The 17,966-nt window shown below is 44.1% G+C and overlaps 1 protein-coding gene across 3 annotated transcripts in view; it reads right to left on the bottom strand.

Moving 5' to 3' along the window:
- DISC1 (DISC1 scaffold protein) overlaps window positions 1-17,966 on the bottom strand; it is a 363,689-nt gene that overhangs the window by 210,755 nt on the left and 134,968 nt on the right. For all 3 annotated transcript variants that reach the window (XR_014710969.1, XM_084624148.1, XM_084624149.1), the window contains exon 7: window positions 7,542-7,596. Coding sequence is in view for 2 of the 3 variants with exons in the window: in XM_084624148.1 (XP_084480274.1) it covers window positions 7,542-7,596 (55 nt within the window). In the remaining variant the exon portion in view is untranslated. The remainder of the gene's footprint in view (window positions 1-7,541; window positions 7,597-17,966) is intronic.

The raw sequence follows: 17,966 nt of genomic DNA, 5'->3' as shown, positions 1-17,966 counted from the left end.
CTGCCAGTTCTATAAGGAGCTGAATGCTATACTCAGTGGCGACCCCACCTCCTCCACCAAGAGCCCCGTGGATACTTCAGCAGGCCTGAAAGCAGCAGAAAGAGGACCTAAACCAGAGGACTAAGTCATTGATGAAGAGGTGGGGTTAGAATGACAATGTGGAGCTCCTGGCGGGGTCGCCCAGTGGGAAAGGCAGCCAAGAACTGTTCACCACTCCGGAGGTGTCTAGCCAGTCTCAGCAGTTGCTCTCTGGCGAGCAAGAAGCAGGAGAGGAGATGTCTGGTAAGCGGCTGCGGTTTGTGTAGTGCAGAGGTGGGTTCAGGGTATAGAAATGTAGAAGGCTGGCTGTGTTTCTGTATGCTAGACATTCCCCGGTACAGCTAATAAGTACAGCAGAACAAGGTGTTGATGCACGCCAAGATCTCACCGGAATCCTCCAGAGAGATCTCTAGGAAAGTTTCCTAGAGGTACTTGGTAATCCTCTGCCGAAGGTTCCTTGGCAGAGCTGCTTTGTTCTTTCCCCCATTGTAGGAAATGTCCCGTGCCATTCAGCAATCACTTGTGCAGGAACCAAAGCAGCACACAGTGTTGGGTAAAATCTGTTTCTGACCTGTTTTATGTAATGTCCATCTTGGAGTTGTAAAAGGACAGCTAAGCCTCCATCTTGGATACCCTTCTCCTCAGATGATTTAGTGCCCTTTCAGCCTTTTTCAAATCAAGGAAGGGAAAGGTCAGGGCAGCTAGACTCATGTCACAGCCATAATTTGCCTAGCAAATGCAGGTTATTTAGTGAGTAGCACGCCTGTCACTCAGGGCTGTCCATCTGAATGACAGCCAGGGTCCCACACAGTTCCGCTAGCTGCGAGGAGCCCCAGAGGGACTAGGACTCATAGTGTAAGCGGGGGAATAGTCCCACTCTTGTGGGGAACTTTCCTGGCTTCTGCACTACCAAGGTGAAGAGGGCTAGCGAAAGGGTCTGAGTCCTTGCTCCCACTTCCTTTACCCAATGGCCTCCCTGCCCTTGAGGACTCCCCTTCCACTCTCCTGTCTGGCAGAGTCCTCCTAACCCCAACAAGGCTGGGCCCAGGATTCCTAGGGGGCTCGACCCCCAACCCTGCTGTGGTCACCTAGGAAAGGGGCTAAGGTGTCCCCATTCAGGGGTACGCTCTCTGCAATGGGCACTTCCCTGACCCACTGACCATTACATACAATGTAAAGCAAATTCAAGTTATTTAATCAACAATTAATTTTAAAAAGAATATGGAAAAATGGGAAAGGTTAAAGGAAACACATCAACCCGCTCTGTGGCAGGGAACATCACAAACAGTGTCTCTGGAATGTCAGGGCAGTTCACAGTCTGTTCCTTGTAAGTCCCAGGCTTTCTTCTCAGGCCCTGGCTGTGCTGTAGGGATGCTGTGGGTTGGACACTTGCTCTGGTGGCGGCCACACGCTCTCAGGCTCTAAGTGGTAGGACCCTTCTTCCCAGTGTCGCCCTCGCCCTGTCAGGGTTATGATCCAAGCCTGGCCGGCAGAGCCTCTTGGCTGAGGCGTCTCCCTGTGCTGGGCCCGCTGCCCAGGGTCCCCCTCACTCTGCCCAGCTGCTCACCACACCCAGCTCCGGACTGCTCCAGCCCCAGCTCCACCACTCTGTCTCTGCACTGCTGCTGCTGCTCTGCCTCCAGCTCCCTGGGCTGCTTCTTTGACCCCTCTGGCTCTGGTTGCTGCAGCTCTGCTCCCAGGACAGGTCTGCTCTCTCTGGGCTGCTTTTCTGGTCCCCCTGGATCTGGCACAGCTCTGCTCCCCAGCTTAGTTTGGGCCCCTGCTTTCTCTTTAGCTTGGCCCCACTCTGTCTGACCCAGGCAATTCCAGCTCACATGGAGGATGGGACCTCCCTGGCCTCCTGACTCCCTGATTAGCCTGCCCACCCTGTCATTCAGGCTGACCCGGAGCATTGGCCTCTCCCCATAGTTCCTGGGGGCGGTCAGTCTCAGGGTCCTGATTCCCCATCGACCCTTCCCCCTTTTTAGTACTGGGAGCTAGCAACTAAAACACCCCCACTGAATGTTAGTAAGGGGGCAACAGTCCCCTTACAATAGGGCTTTGGATTCTTGGTCTCTATTAACATACTTGCACTCAACTGCTACACACTATTAGTGAGCACATACTTGCACTGGACTACAAGGTCAAGCAGAGACTGCGTGGGCAAGCACTGAAGTCCTATCTGAGGGAGAAGATCTGCCCAAGAGGGAGACCACCTGCCCAAAGGACCTGTCCAGAGGGAGAAAAATACCCAGTTCCTGAGTTCCTGTTTGGTGTCCAGCGCCCCTGATTTTCACCACTGTCCCTGTTGGTATCCTGAGTTTTTGTCATTGTGTCCCTGTCTTCAGGATATGGTATTGTAATACCCATTGTGGTTTTCCTCTGTTTTACATCCATAGGTTAAGGGGGTTTAAAGGCTCTGAGCTTCATGCTCTGGTAACTGTTAACAACCGAGTGCGTCTTGCTTATGTAGTTTGTTGTCTGAAGAGGGTCCTTGTCTAGTTTACAGACTAGTGGCATAATAAATATTTGTGATTTACATCTTATTCTACCTCTGTCTTAATAAATCACTCGATGATAGATGCGGAAGGGGGTGGAATCTGCAGACAGCCCATCTTCTGATCTGTGTAGACCACAGTTAAACTGTTTTGGGCTAACAACAGGGGAGCAGCATAGGGACCATGGTGGAAGCCACAGCATGTAGTAGATGTACCCTCACTTCCCTGCTTACCCTCAGCAGTGAGATTTCTATTATAATGACCCCCTGCTGTGGAAAAGTATGGAAGAATTTTAGAATTTTTTTCCTAATCAGGTGCACCGCAACCCTTGCAGAGTGCTCTTTTCCATCAAGTAGTGCCCCCAACCCAGCTAACACTCACCATGCTTTGGGTGTTGGCTGAGATGTGTGCTTGCCAAGGGTCAATGAGAAAGCGATGTTATGTTACCAGAGGTGTATTTTACTGAAATGTTTCAATACCGTGTGTGAACTTAACTATCATGCTCCTGTGCATTGTTCTTTGTGCTTCAGCAGATGTGGCCTTGCGGAACACCCTACACACATTGGCCAAGTATCTCCGCCAGATAAGAAAGTGCCCAAGACCAAGCAAAGAAGACACGTTCGGGGAGGTACTGAACTTCTCCAATGAAGAGAAAAGGGAACTCAAGGAGTGGAGGGAAGCCGAAAGGCAGGACAGAAAAGAAATCAGGCGTCTGTTAAGGACACTACTGAGCGGATGATTAAAGTAATGGAGGAGCAAATGCAGATGCTCCAAACTGAGCAGATGCATGCCTGCCCTCCCCTGCAGCAGATTCAAAACTCTTTTCTGTGCCCCCCCCCCCCCAAACACCGCCCGCACAGTCCTTTCCGCTTTCTGGGACTTCTCAGTTTCCCCTTCACTCCACCCCTTTGGACAATTTTCAAAAGGATAGCTGGACCTACACACAGCTCTGAAAGTTTGCCCTTCCCTGGTACCTCCTTTCCCACCAAGCCTCTTTTGTGTGCTTGCATGTTATTTCCTGTGCATGTTGTTTCTTGTGTGTAAGTGTGGGTGTTGTTTCTTGTGCAATAAAAGCAAAGTTTTTGAACGGTAACTCATCTTTATTTGTTTCCTACAAATTGAGATAGCAGGCACTACCAATACATATGCAGGCAGTTTAATCATTTGCTTACTGGAATGTAAGGCCCCAAATGTCACCATTGCTTCCTAGGAAAACTACATGTAATATACCATTGCAGCACCAATCACAGAGATATACATTATTGGTTCTCATTTTCAAAGTGTTGCCTCAAGGCCTCCCTGATTCAAATTGCCCCCCTCTGACAGCCCTGGTATCTGGCTGCTCAAAATATGCAGCCAAACGGTCTGCCTCAACACTCTACCCCTGAGCAAACCTTTCACCCTTAGCTTCACAAAGATTATGCAATGTACAACACACAGCTATGACCATGGGAATATTATCCTCATTGAGGTCTAACCTGTCACTGTGCCTTTAATCTGCCAAAGGCACATTCCACTGTCATCCGGCACCTACTCAGACTGTTGTTGAACCACTCGTTACTGCTGTGCAGTTTTTCCATGTAAGGTTTCATGAGCCATGACTGTAAGGGGTACGCCGGGTCTCCCAGGATCACTATGGGCATTTCAACGTTTCCCCCTGTAATCTTCTGGTCTGGAGAGAAAGTCCCCACTTGTAGCTTTCTATACAGGCCGGTGTTCCTGAAGATGTGTGCATCATGTACATTCCCGACCATCCTGCGTTGATATCAGTGAAATGCCCAGTGATCCACAAGCACCTACAACACCATGGAGAAGTACCCCTTCCTATTGGTGTACTCCGTCGCAAGGTGGTCTGGTGTCAAAATTAGAATGTGTGTGCCATCTATCATCCCTCCACAGTTAGGGAAACCCATTTCTGCAAAGCTGTCCACTATTTCATACACACATTTCTCAGAGTCATGGTCCTTCGTAGCAAGATGCAACTAATTGCCCTGCACACTTGCATTAACGCAGCCCCAACAGTCGACTTCCCAACTCCAAATTGATTTGCGACTGACCAGTAGCAGTCTGAAGTTGCCAGCTTCCACACAGTGATTGACACGTGTTTCTCTACCAAAAAGGCAGCTCTCATTCTGGTGTCCTTGTGCCGCAGGGTTGGGGCGAGCTCAGCACACAATTCCAGGAAGGTGGCTTTCCGCATCCAAAAGTTCTGTAGTCATTGCTCGACATCCCAGATCTGCATGATGATACAATCCCACCATTCAGTGCTTGTTTCCCGAGCCCAAAAGCAACGGTCCACTGTCTGCAGCTGTTCCGTGAATGCCAAAAGCAATCTAAAGTTGCTCCTTTCCATATCACACAGCTAAGTCAGACAACTCGGAGTTTCTTCAGTTAGAACTTTGTGATTAACTGCACTGCCATCCGTGATGTTTTAATGACAATTATCAGAACTGCGGGTTCCATCCCTTCCCACAAAGATGCTGGGGGCACAGCAAACAAGGGTCATTGAAATATGCTGCGAAAGAAAGCCAGAAGCCCATGGAATGCTGGGACAGAAAACAATGCATCATGGGACATTGAGCCTGTTCCCAAGATGCACCACGATCCACTCTGTCTTCCCACAAGACCTAGCAACAGAAGGTATTGAGCTGGACTGTGGGATAGTCCACAGATGTCCCAACTGTGGACGTGCTCTGCCGACAGAGGGAACAAGCATGAACATGCAATACCGATTTTTATTATAGCGCTTTTTGAGTGTCGACAAAACTCTGTAGTGTAGACAAAGCCTGAAAGAGCCATCTTTCAAGCTCCAGATATGTTCTTCAGCCCTGTGGAGATTGAAAGCTTGTCTCTTTCACTAGCAGAAGTTGGTCCAATAAAAGATATTACCTAACCCATCTTGTCCCTCTCATAGTCTGGGACCAACACAGCTACAACAACATTGCAAACAACAATTTTACTAGTTTAACAAGGATTAGAATTTAAATATGAGTAAGAAGAAGATCTGAAGTAACAGCAATGTTTCCCACAGCGTGTGATACACCTCCTATAAAGTTGCAATGAACTATCTGGATAAGGTGGAGAACAGACAGACCTCTCAATTGTTAATCAGGTTTCAGCTTTCATTTTAAAAAGTTTCCAGATGTTATGGTTGAAAGTAAACATTCAAAATGTGAAAAAAGTGTATCCAAATCAGTGATTTCTGCCTGAGATTGGAGAGAGCTTGAAGCAATAGTTCTGAGGTGTGAAATGACCCATTCATTTCAGTGGGTGTGCTCTCAGATGCCAATGACAACATCTTAAATGTCACCACTGTTAACTATATCACTGCTCATTAAACCATGTAAGAAAGGAAAGGAAATATCATCATATTATGAAGATCTACACCAGCATTTCCCCAAGTGTGGGTGGGGAAGGAATGCAGTGACATATAAATTAAGATAGGTTGCCATTTAATAACACAGGGCAGAGCTGTTGGGGAGCGACTGATTTCATTTTCCTTAAGTGTGGATTCAGCTTTCTAAAGTTTGGGAAAATGGTGAGATGCTGAGTTACACCATATTAGAGAGAGAGAGATGGACTTGCAATCTTTGTGTTTCAGAATATAAACCAAATATTGGCCAAAATCAGGAAGGAATTTCCCCTCATATTATATAGCATTGTGGAATTAAGCACATTAAGGCCATTTTAACTCTTCATCCAAAGCATTTCTCTGACAGTGACCAGAGAGACTAATGGATCATTGATCCATTATGGCATAAGGAACCACTACATTCTTTCTAGTGACTGAAGGATATGGAAAACAAGAAACTGACAATCAGATTTAAGAAAGAAAGAGAGTAGCAACAGTATCTCAGATGAAAGCAAAAGTAGTAACCCAAAAGTTTCACACTCCTCCTATTCTTTATATTTACAGGGTTTGGAGGAATTACTGGAATAATTATGCCTTTGGTGAGAGGAGTACCAAAAACTTCCCACAAAAAAAAATAACAGTATAAATATCTACATTTGTTAAATATTATAGGCCACAAATGCTAAAACAAATATTATGCATATACTTCATATACAAAGTATGTGCCAGTGAGCACAAACAGACTTATGCACCTGCATATTTTGCATACACGAGCAAAACAGGCAAATGTATGTGCAAGTGAGTGCTTGCATGAGTAACAGCATATTTCCTGCACACAATTACCAGTTTGTAGCCACAAATCAGTATTTTGTACATACTATTTAAGGCACTGACGTTTGAAAAAGAAGCCTCAAATCTATATGAGACAGTAACATTAGTCAGTGGGAGAATTTATATGCTTATATTTAAGCAACTGCATAAGTGTTTGCAGAATCAGGACCTAATGGAGATGATATAAATGAAAGTCAACAGGAGAAAATACAATTCTCAAGTCCATTAAGTGTCCTGGAAACTATGATGCACTATATGATTCTTTTTTTTTTTTTTTTAGTATGTGCGAGTATATCTAAACTTTACCCAGCTGGGATGAAAATGTAATTCATTTATCATAATTACCCTGGGCCTGATTCTGATTTCCATTTGCACTATTGTAAATCATGAGTAACATCGCGGAATTCAATGGAGTCACTCTGGATTTCCACCAGTGAAACGAATATGAGAATATGGCTTTTTTCCTGAGAATGAAGACATTCAATTGTGACCAGATTTCACTTTCATTTCATAAAGCTGACAGTTCTTTTCTAAGCTGAGGCCAACAGATTGGTTTCTATTGTGAACATGAGCCAAGAAATACTACATTTAATGAACCATTCCACCTGCTTCCTTTGGCAGACACACTAACTTTTTTTAATGCCTTGACCAGGTTTAGATTTCTTTTTAAAACAGATATTAAGAATATTTACATGTGAAACATATTCAGAAGAAATACCATACATTTGGCCTTTCAAAAGACAGAATATTATATTTAAAAAGTAATGCATTATCTTTGTTTCTTAAATGTACTGAAAAAATGATAGCCGATATGCACTTACTTTGGCAGTCGTTTCTTTAATGGACATGCTGAGTGACTGTTCTTTTTCCTGAAGGCTAGAAGGATTAAAAGAAAAGAAAAATGTTGATCTTCTTTACTAATCATGGTATGTTACACAATATATATTTTCATAAATAAGTACACAAAGGCTTTAAGATGATTCTTCCAAGCATAGAGGACCAATGTCAGAATAAAAATCATATTTCTCTAAAATCTTCATTTAGTCTCTGTTACTAACAACACTGTGCTGCAGATTATTAGACCTGGAAGATTTTTTTTCTGTCTAGTTTACTTGTTCTCAACTGATCCTATTTGTTTACTTTTACACTTTATTCAGCATGGATAGTAAAACTAACCTACAATGTATTTCACCAATACATTTTCATGTACCACAAACCTAATAATAATATATATTATTTTAATAATTATTAACAGTAGTATTAATAATTTGTATTATTTGTACAGAAGTAGCACCTAGGATCCCAAACTCTGGAACAGCATTGCACTGTGTAAGACACTGCACAAATACATAACAAAAAGAGTCTCTGCCCTCAAAGAGCTTACAATATAGGAATTGCACTGTGTTCAGGTTTCCAGCACTGCTAGAGAATGTTTAAAATCCATCACCTGGTTTTCATTAAAAATTCACTTGAAAATATTTCCATTCGTATTTGTTTTTGTAATTTCAAAAAACCTTACAAACAAAAGTTTTGCCCTGTACTACTCAATTATATGCTTAAGCTTTGCAGATACAACCCATGTCTGTGCACACAAATTAAGGTTTTTTGCATGCACAAAACAGACAATACTGCTAACATTGGATATTATTGAACACCCACTGAAAAGATGAGCCTATATATACACAATATAAATACAAATTCAATTTATATATACAAAGTAAATACAAAAATTACTTTAAAAGAATGTTACAGTTGCAAAGTCGAACACTCAAAAGTTAGGAAACATCAAAATTAAGGTTGCTCATGCAACAACCTTCATTCACCCCTTTGTGTATGTGCATCACAAAACAGTTTTTGATTCCCATAATCACTGACTATTTTTTTCCACGGGACCCCTGCCTTATTCAGTGCAGAGGCTGGATGGTCCTCAGAGAATGAATCAGAGCTGTGTAGTGAGTGAGGCTGTTATCTGTAGGAACAATGTCTCATTTGTTCCCAAGTTGGAAGCTGTGTCATGAATGAGGCAGAGCAGAAAGGATGATTTTGTGGTTAAGGTAGCTGAAAGCCATTCTGGAGAATCAGATTTTACTCCTGCCTCTGCCACAGACTTCTGATGTGATGCTATGCAAGACCCTTAAAGCAAACTTTTCATAGCTGGCCATTGTGTTCCTAATTTTTTCTAGGAGCCCAGCTTGAGTCCCTGGGGTCTCTGATTTACAGAAGTACTGAGCACTTAAAGGCAATTAAAGTCAATGGGAGATATGCTATGAATAAATGAAATGCTATCAAATGGTATCAGAAAAATCAGGCCATGGGCATCTCATCAATTGGCCACCAAAATTAGTGTGTACTTTTGATATTATCTCTGTGCCTTAATTCTACATCTGTAAAACAGGCATAATACTGCATTACTTTACAGTGGTGTTGTGACGATAAATCAATTCGTGTTTGTGAAGCACTCATGCTATAGTAGGTTTTTAGTAGTGGGTCGTAAATAAGGCATGGGTGACAAAATGCACAAGAATAAAATGAAAAACTGAACTGATGCTTATTAATTGAGCACCGTCCATCTTGTGCACTGAATGAGGTGGGGGTCCTGTGGAAAAAATAGCATGTGATCATGGATTTATATACTGTATCATAATGCATATGCACAAAGGAACAAATTAAGTTGAACAGACAACCTTAATTCTGGCATTTCCTAGCAGTTGAGTGCTGGACTTTGCAACCTTACCATTCTTTTAATGCAGTTTTCTTTGCATGTGATTTTTTAGGTTTAAAAAAAAATGAACTGAAAAAACAGAAATTCGGTCATGTTGTTATTACTATTTATTATTTGAATTATTATTATTTGAAGTGCCTACAAGCCATGTTTCCTTTAATTTTTCCCACCTATGTGTGGAATGAATTTTGTTATGTGCACCAAAATGGATGTGATGTGTCACACATCACCTCCATATCGGTGCACATAACAAAATTCATGTGTCAGGGCTGGGCTGAGGGTTTCAGAGTGTGGGAGGGGGCTCAGGGCTGTGGCTGAGGTGCGGAGGGATGAGGGCTCTGGCTGGGTGGTGTGGGCTCTGGGGTGGGGCCAGGGATGAGGAGCTCAGGGCTGGGACAGGAGATTGGGGGAGTGAAGGCTCTGGCTGGAGGTGCGAGCTCTGGGGTGGGGCCAGGGATGAGCGGTTTGGTGTGCAGGCTGTCCCTGGGCTATGGCAGGGAGAGAGGATTCCCCCCAGCTCTCTCCCCCCACAGCAGCACCTGGGCTGGGGTGGGAAGGGTGCCTCTCACCGCCATGGCAGCTCTGGGGCTGGGGCCACAAGATAGGCGCCTTTCCCACAGCCGCAGCAGGTCCAGGCTGGGGCTGGGCAGGGACCGGGGAGGAGCACCTCTCCCCCAGCTGCAGCAGGTACAGGGCAGGCTGGGTTCAGGCCGGAGGAGGAGTGCATCTTCCCCGGCTGCAGCATGTCATTTTAAAATTATATTTGTAGGAGTTTGCACTAACACATTAAACTTTGTTTTTGAGAGAACACCTCGTAGGCCTCAAAGGGCCTTCATAGTAGGTGGTGATAGTTCTATATATAGTGGTTCTATATATAGAAATGTATGGCTGGAAGGAACCTTGAGAAGCCCTCTAGTCCAGCCCCCAATGCTGAGGCAGGACCAAGTATACCTGAACCCTCCCATACAGGTGTTTGGCTAACCTACTCTAGGCCAGGATCCCCTGGGGGACTAACTTGAAGGGGAAAGGAGTCCAGGAGAGCTGGCTGTATTTCAAGGAATCCCTGTTGAGGTTACAGGGACAAAACATCCCGATGAGTCGAAAGAATAGTAAATATGGCAGGCGACCAGCTTGGCTTAATGGTGAAATCCTAGCGGATCTTAAACATAAAAAAGAAGCTTACAAGAAGTGGAAGGTTGGACATATGACCAGGGAAGAGTATAAAAATATTGCTCGGGCATGTAGGAATGTTATCAGGAGGGCCAAATCGCACCTGGAGCTGCAGCTAGCCAGAGATGTTAAGAGTAACAAGAAGGGTTTCTTCAGGTATGTTGGCAACAAGAAGAAAGCCAAGGAATGTGTGGGCCCCTTACTGAATGAGGGAGGCAACCTAGTGACAGAGGATGTGGAAAAAGCTAATGTACTCAATGCTTTTTTTGCCTCTGTTTTCACTAACAAGGTCAGCTCCCAGACTGCTGCGCTGGGCATCACAAAATGGGGAAGAGATGGCCAGGCCTCTGTGGAGATAGAGGTGGTTAGGGACTATTTAGAAAAGCTGGATGTGCACAAGTCCATGGGGCCGGACGAGTTGCATCCAAGAGTGCTGAAGGAATTGGTGGCTGTGATTGCAGAGCCATTGGCCATTATCTTTGAAAACTCGTGGCGAACCGGGGAAGTCCCGGATGACTGGGAAAAGGCTAATGTAGTGCCAATCTTTAAAAAAGGGAAGAAGGAGGATCCTGGGAACTACAGGCCAGTCAGCCTCACTTCAGTCCCTGGAAAAATCATGGAGCAGGTCCTCAAAGAATCAATCCTGAAGCACTTGCATGAGAGGAAAGTGATCAGGAACAGCCAGCATGGATTCACCAAGGGAAGGTCATGCCTGACTAATCTAATCGCCTTTTATGATGAGATTACTGGTTCTGTGGATGAAGGGAAAGCAGTGGATGTATTGTTTCTTGACTTTAGCAAAGCTTTTGACACGGTCTCCCACAGTATTCTTGTCAGCAAGTTAAGGAAGTATGGGCTGGATGAATGCACTACAAGGTGGGTAGAAAGCTGGCTAGATTGTCGGGCTCAACGGGTAGTGATCAATGGCTCCATATCTAGTTGGCAGCCAGTATCAAGTGGAGTACCCCAAGGGTCGGTCCTGGGGCCAGTTTTGTTCAATATCTTCATAAATGATCTGGAGGATGGTGTGGATTGCACTCTCAGCAAATTTGCGGATGATACTAAACTGGGAGGAGTGGTAGATACGCTGGAGGGGAGGGATAGGATACAGAAAGACCTAGACAAATTGGAGGATTGGGCCAAAAGAAATCTGATGAGGTTCAATAAGGATAAGTGCAGGGTCCTGCACTTAGGACGGAAGAACCCAATGCACAGCTACAGACTAGGGACCGAATGGCTAGGCAGCAGTTCTGCGGAAAAGGACCTAGGGGTGACAGTGGACGAGAAGCTGGATATGAGTCAGCAGTGTGCCCTTGTTGCCAAGAAGGCCAATGGCATTTTGGGATGTATAAGTAGGGGCATAGCGAGCAGATCGAGGGACGTGATCGTTCCCCTCTATTCGACATTGGTGAGGCCTCATCTGAAGTACTGTGTCCAGTTTTGGGCCCCACACTTCAAGAAGGATGTGGATAAATTGGAGAGAGTCCAGCGAAGGGCAACAAAAATGATTAGGGGACTGGAACACATGACTTATGAGGAGAGGCTGAGGGAGCTGGGATTGTTTAGCCTGCAGAAGAGAAGAATGAGGGGGGATTTGATAGCTGCTTTCAACTACCTGAAAGGGGGCTCCAAAGAGGATGGCTCTAGACTGTTCTCAATGGTAGCAGATGACAGAACGAGGAGTAATGGTCTCAAGTTGCAGTGGGGGAGGTTTAGATTGGATATTAGGAAAAACTTTTTCACTAAGAGGGTGGTGAAACACTGGAATGCGTTACCTAGGGAGGTGGTAGAATCTCCTTCCTTAGAGGTTTTTAAGGTCAGGCTTGACAAAGCCCTGGCTGGGATGATTTAACTGGGAACTGGTCCTGCTTTGAGCAGGGGGTTGGACTAGATGACCTTCTGGGGTCCCTTCCAACCCTGATATTCTATGATTCTATGATTCTAGTGCTTAACTATCCTTACATCTAAAAAGTTTTTGCTAATATCTAACCTAAATCTCCCTTGCTGCAGATTAAGCCCATTACTTCCTGTCCTACCTTCAGTGAACATGGAGAACAACTAATCACCGTCCTTTTTGTAACAGCCCTTAACATTCTCGAAGATTGTTGTCAGGTCCCCCCCTCAGTCTTCTTTTCTCAAAATTAAACATACCCAGTTTTTTTTAATCTCTCCTCACATGTCAGGTTTTCTAACTTCTTATCATTTTTGATGCTGTCCTCTGGACTCTCTCCAACTTATCTTTCTTAAAATGTGGGGCCCAGAATTGGACACAATACTTTAGCAGAGGCCTCACTAGTGCTGAGTAGAGGACAACAATTACTCCTGGGTAACTGACACTTTGTTAATACATCCCAAAAGGATACTAGCCTTTTTCACAACTGAATTACGTTCAATTTGCGATCCACTATAACCCCACGATCCTTTTCAGCAGTACCTGTGGCTAGCCAGTTGCTCTCCATTTTGTTGTTGTGCATTTGATTTTTTCCTTCCTAAGTAGTATTTTGCACTTGTCTTTACAGAACTTCATTCGGTTGATTTCAGACCAAATAAGTAAATACCAACACAGTTACACTTCCACAATCTAAACTGCAAAGAGGGTTTCCAGTTTTTAATTTGTTTTTGGTGTTTGTGGACAAATTATGATTCAGTTTCAGGGCTAACTATAAAAACTAGTTTTCCATTTCCGATTTTGGTGGTGTTTCATCAAATGTTACAGTAGGAATCACCTGGTGCACAGAGGCCTCAATCAGCTCTGCAGCACGCCCAGGACCCTGCTGTATTTTTTCAGTGACTTTAATAGGCACCGCACACAATGGGGCTATGCAGCAAACAACACTGCAGGTAAAGAACTGATCAGTGGGCAACAGCAGAGGATATGCTCCTCCTTTTTGATGCGAAACAGTGCATCACTTTCCCCTCTGCAAGATAGGACAGAGGATACTGCCCTGACCTGATGTTCATCTCTAAAGATGATACAAGTACGCTGATACCCCCATCACGGATCATCCTTGATGACTTCCCAAACTGCATGCACAGACCAGTACTGACCATATTGGCATTCAAAGTCCAGTTCTCTACTCAAAACCAGCACTGCACTGGAAATTCAAAAAGCAGACTGGACCACTTTCTCTATGACCGTGGAGAACACAATCTCCCACATTCCCCCAATGGCGAACACTTGTGACCATTTTACTGCACTCCTAATCTCCACTACAAAGAAGAATGTCCTCCAAGGACACGTCATTGTACACTCCTTGCAAAAACTTCTCCACAAATATGAGCGTAGAGACCCTTCTACTGTCACTGGATGCAGCAAGGCAGAAACGGTGGCTTGGCTGTGTAGGTCTAAACTTCACACACTCAAGCAGATGCGCCTGGATCTTGGTGAGACACCTGGGAGCTGCAAACCCACACATGCCACTAGGCCACAAGTGAAAGCCAACGCCACTGGTGCTAAACTTTTGTGGACATCAAAATAGCCAGTGGACAAACAGTATCACAAAGAAGTCCAGCATCAACTTTAGCAAGTGATATCCACATGCAATCCATCTTCCCAATGGTCTGGACCATTCACAAGTAAAGATATCGATGCAGCCCTTGCAGCCAGGAAATTCAGAAAGGCAGCAGGGAAAGATGCTATCTATCCTGATTTCCTATATCTGGGTCCACTGGCACAGAAATGAATGATGGAGCTTTTCACAAATATCCAGAAGACCAGTGAAATCCCCTGCATATGGAGAGAAACCAAGGACATTGCACCCCTAAAACCTGGAAAACCTGCAGATTATCCTTCTAGTTATAGGCCCATCTCCTTTCTGAACACAATCTACAAGGTGATGGAGCATATGAGTCTGAACCAAATCAGGCCCACTGGGGACACCAGCCTACCTAAGGACCACGCTGGTTTTCGTCTCCACAAAAGTTGCTGTGACTAGTTCCTGGCCCTCACTACAAGCATCGGTGCTGGATTCCAACAAAAACTCAAGACCGATACTGCTTTCATTGTTCTGTCAGCAGCATATGACACGGTCTGGAAGGATGGTCTGATACTGAAACTGACCAAAGTGATCCCCTGTGCGCAGATTCTTAGGCTGCTGAACACCACGCTTAGCAGCTGAAGAATGCACGTGTGCCTTGGAGGTCAAACCAGAAAGCCATGCACTTTGAATAATGGCTACTACAAGGCCCTGTATTTGCTCCAACACTCTTCAACATATACACATGTGATATGCCTGAAACAATAGCACAGAAGTTTGTATATTCTGATGTTCTGGCACTCACAACCCAGGCCTGCAGCTTTAAAGAACTTGGAAGTGACCAATTACACCTGACCTTAAGATCATAGAAGAGTACTTCCAAAAGTGGCACCTGAAACCAAATCCAAGCAAATCTGTAGTCTCTACCTTCCACTGGACAACAGACTTGCACAAAACACTCTGTCAAGTTTTATGGTGAAACTGTGCTTTATAACCCAAAGCCAAATATCTTAGTGTCATTCTTGACTACACACTGACCTTTCTTGAGCACCTCAAGAGAGTAGCCTCCAAAGTGAAGACTCACATCAATATTATTCAAAAGTTTAGCAGGAACAAACTGGGGATCAACTGCCTTGGTGCTATGAACATCAGCCTTGGCCCTGGTGTACTCAGTTGCAGAGTACTATGCACCAGTGTGGACAAGAAGCTGCCATACCCAACTTGTGGATAGGCAGCTGAATCAGACCATGCAAATCATCCTGGGAAATCAACACCTCTACCCTGGCTTTTTATATTAGCAAACATCGAACCTCCATCAAGCTATAGCTACATCACGAGAACTTAAATGTGCTGAAGACTACTCAGAATTTCCCATCTGCCAGATTATGGATAACATACTCTAACAACACCTGAAATCACAAAAAACACTATAGACCACCTGTGACCACCTCATGTCTCTGGATCCGGACAGGGAATGGCAGTGTGTCTGGACCTCATCTACGGTTCCAAACAAGCATTTGGTTACTTACCCAACAAGTTGCCCTCCCAGTTTCGACGTGCCATGCAGACACTGGCCCGCACTGAAATGAATCCGAACAAACCATAGAAGATGCACAAGTGGAAAATCAAAGACTCTCCTTCGTGCGACTGGTGAAAACATCCAAATAATTGAACACATCATAATGTAGAGCCCTAAATATGGATTCAAAGGTGAATTGGATGATATCTACAATGTCACAGAGGAGGACTTGAAATGGCTTATGGACCTACAACTGCATCTACAGAATGTTGCTCTGCAGATGCCATATGCCAGAGAGAGAGAAAGGGGAATCACTTATGTATCTTAAAGAATATTCCATCATCTAATCCATGCACCACAACTGGAATGATACAACCATGTCCACTGGCTACAACCGTCTTTCACCAAAAGAGGATTTTCCTCAGGTTTTTGAGTTCCCAGTTTGTAGCAAAAAGAAACAAGAGAATTTACATCAAAGGAAAACAAAAAGATTCAACTCGTGCAGTCAGACAACCCAGATCTTCAGCTATCGAGTGTAATAATAGGACTGTGTCAGCGGATACTGAGCCTGAGAAGTTTTAATAACCCAGACCCGTTCAGATGTCAGAGGCCAGGAAATAAAATTCAGTCTCTTACCAGTACTCCTGTGTCTCACACCGTTACTACAAGAGTAGCACTCTGCCTGCTCAGAAGCTCACTCTTCCTTTTGACTACAAGAGAGAACTTTTTATAGAGCTCCCTAATTTAACAGAGCACCCTAATTTAACACTAAAGGTCTTGACTAGACACTAGGCTATATTTCTGCGATTTCCTCACTCTTTTCTAGCAGAACAGTTAAGAAGCAACTTAACTGCCTATCTGCTGATGCTCAGGTAGGGCCTCTGCATTCTATCATATGACCATTTAAAAATTCTTTTTGCTATCCCACATAGTATAACTCACACACTGAGATTGCTAGGCTGTTGACCCAACTGATTGAAAGACTGGACTGAGACAGGATTCAATTAATACCAGATTCAGCTGACAAAATGCAGGAAAGGAAACGTTTTTGACGTTCACACAATTGACAGCAATCTATATTTAGCGTGCAATTTCTTCAGTTCATGTAGATAGTCAGGTAGGTTCATTATTTAAACCTCCAGCAACAGACCTACACACATTTGGGGGGGGGGATAAAATAAAGTGATCCTAAAAGAAAAGCAGCACAGATTTGCAGAATGTATCTTGGGACCTCCCCACATACACACTGTCTCCATCTTAAGAAGCATGAGCTAAGGAATTAGATTACTGGATGATGGATGATGTAATATACTGGCAAACACATGTAATTCAGCCAGGAAACTTCAGGAAGAGCTGGAAATGCCACAGATTTAGAATATGTTACTGACTTGACACTTAACAGTAGACTATAGGAAAACTTAAAATTACCAAATACTTCAGTGGATGCAAACAAGCCAGTCACATATTAATACTCTGCACAGTTGACATGATACAGAAAATAGATAGTAGATAATATTTATGGGTATTTCAAATTATTGTGAAACAGTCTGAGAACTCTCTGGAAACCATCTTACATCATCTATGGTGAAGGATTCTAGAGAAAGAGCATAGTTTTGGAATAAGAGGAAAGGATCATCTTGTTTCTAAAGAAAAGAATTGGGAGTCTGGTTTGTGTTCCTGGCCCTGCCACAGACTTCCCATGTGAACTTTAGGGGCCCCTAAACATTATGATGTAACAGCTCATGCTTGATTGGTCTCATGAAGAATATTCTGAGAGGCTATCATCTCCCTGCCATTATCCTGCCTGCATAGTAGAAATGGCCCTGCTCAAAGGAAAACTGAATAGTACAGTATAGGAAGAATTGCTTTCTGCTAATTAGAGGCAAGTTTCTGGTCTCTTTCCTTTAATTTTGTCTGCATTCCCACCTCTCCATATTAAGGTATTATATGCAGATGCTTAGGCTTCCAAGAAAGAGGGAGGAGGGGAGAGCCTGACACCAACTAGCAGGCAAAAATCAAGACAAGATTATTTCTATATTCATGAGACTCACCGATGGATGAACCTTTTCTACCCAACTGGGAGCTTATACACCATGATGAAATATTTATACACTCTTGTGATAAAAGATTTATACAGCCTATAGACAAGAGTCACCATAATTACACAGTAGTGGAATGTACTACAGCATGCTGGTTAAGAATATATGGGAATGCATCAAGTACAAAAATAATTTAATTCCTACACTGGTGCAAACTGCAGGCTGATCTTCACTGCAAGTTAGCTGAGGGCTAGTCTACACTGGCCACACTAAAGCGCTACCAGTGCTCTAAACAAACCACCTCCAGGAGAGGTGTAGCT

This window comes from Lepidochelys olivacea (assembly GCF_965140295.1).
Source record: "Lepidochelys olivacea isolate rLepOli2 genome assembly, chromosome: 3".
Classification (NCBI taxonomy): domain Eukaryota; kingdom Metazoa; phylum Chordata; order Testudines; family Cheloniidae; genus Lepidochelys; species Lepidochelys olivacea.
This window is presented reverse-complemented; position numbering and strand designations above follow the sequence as displayed.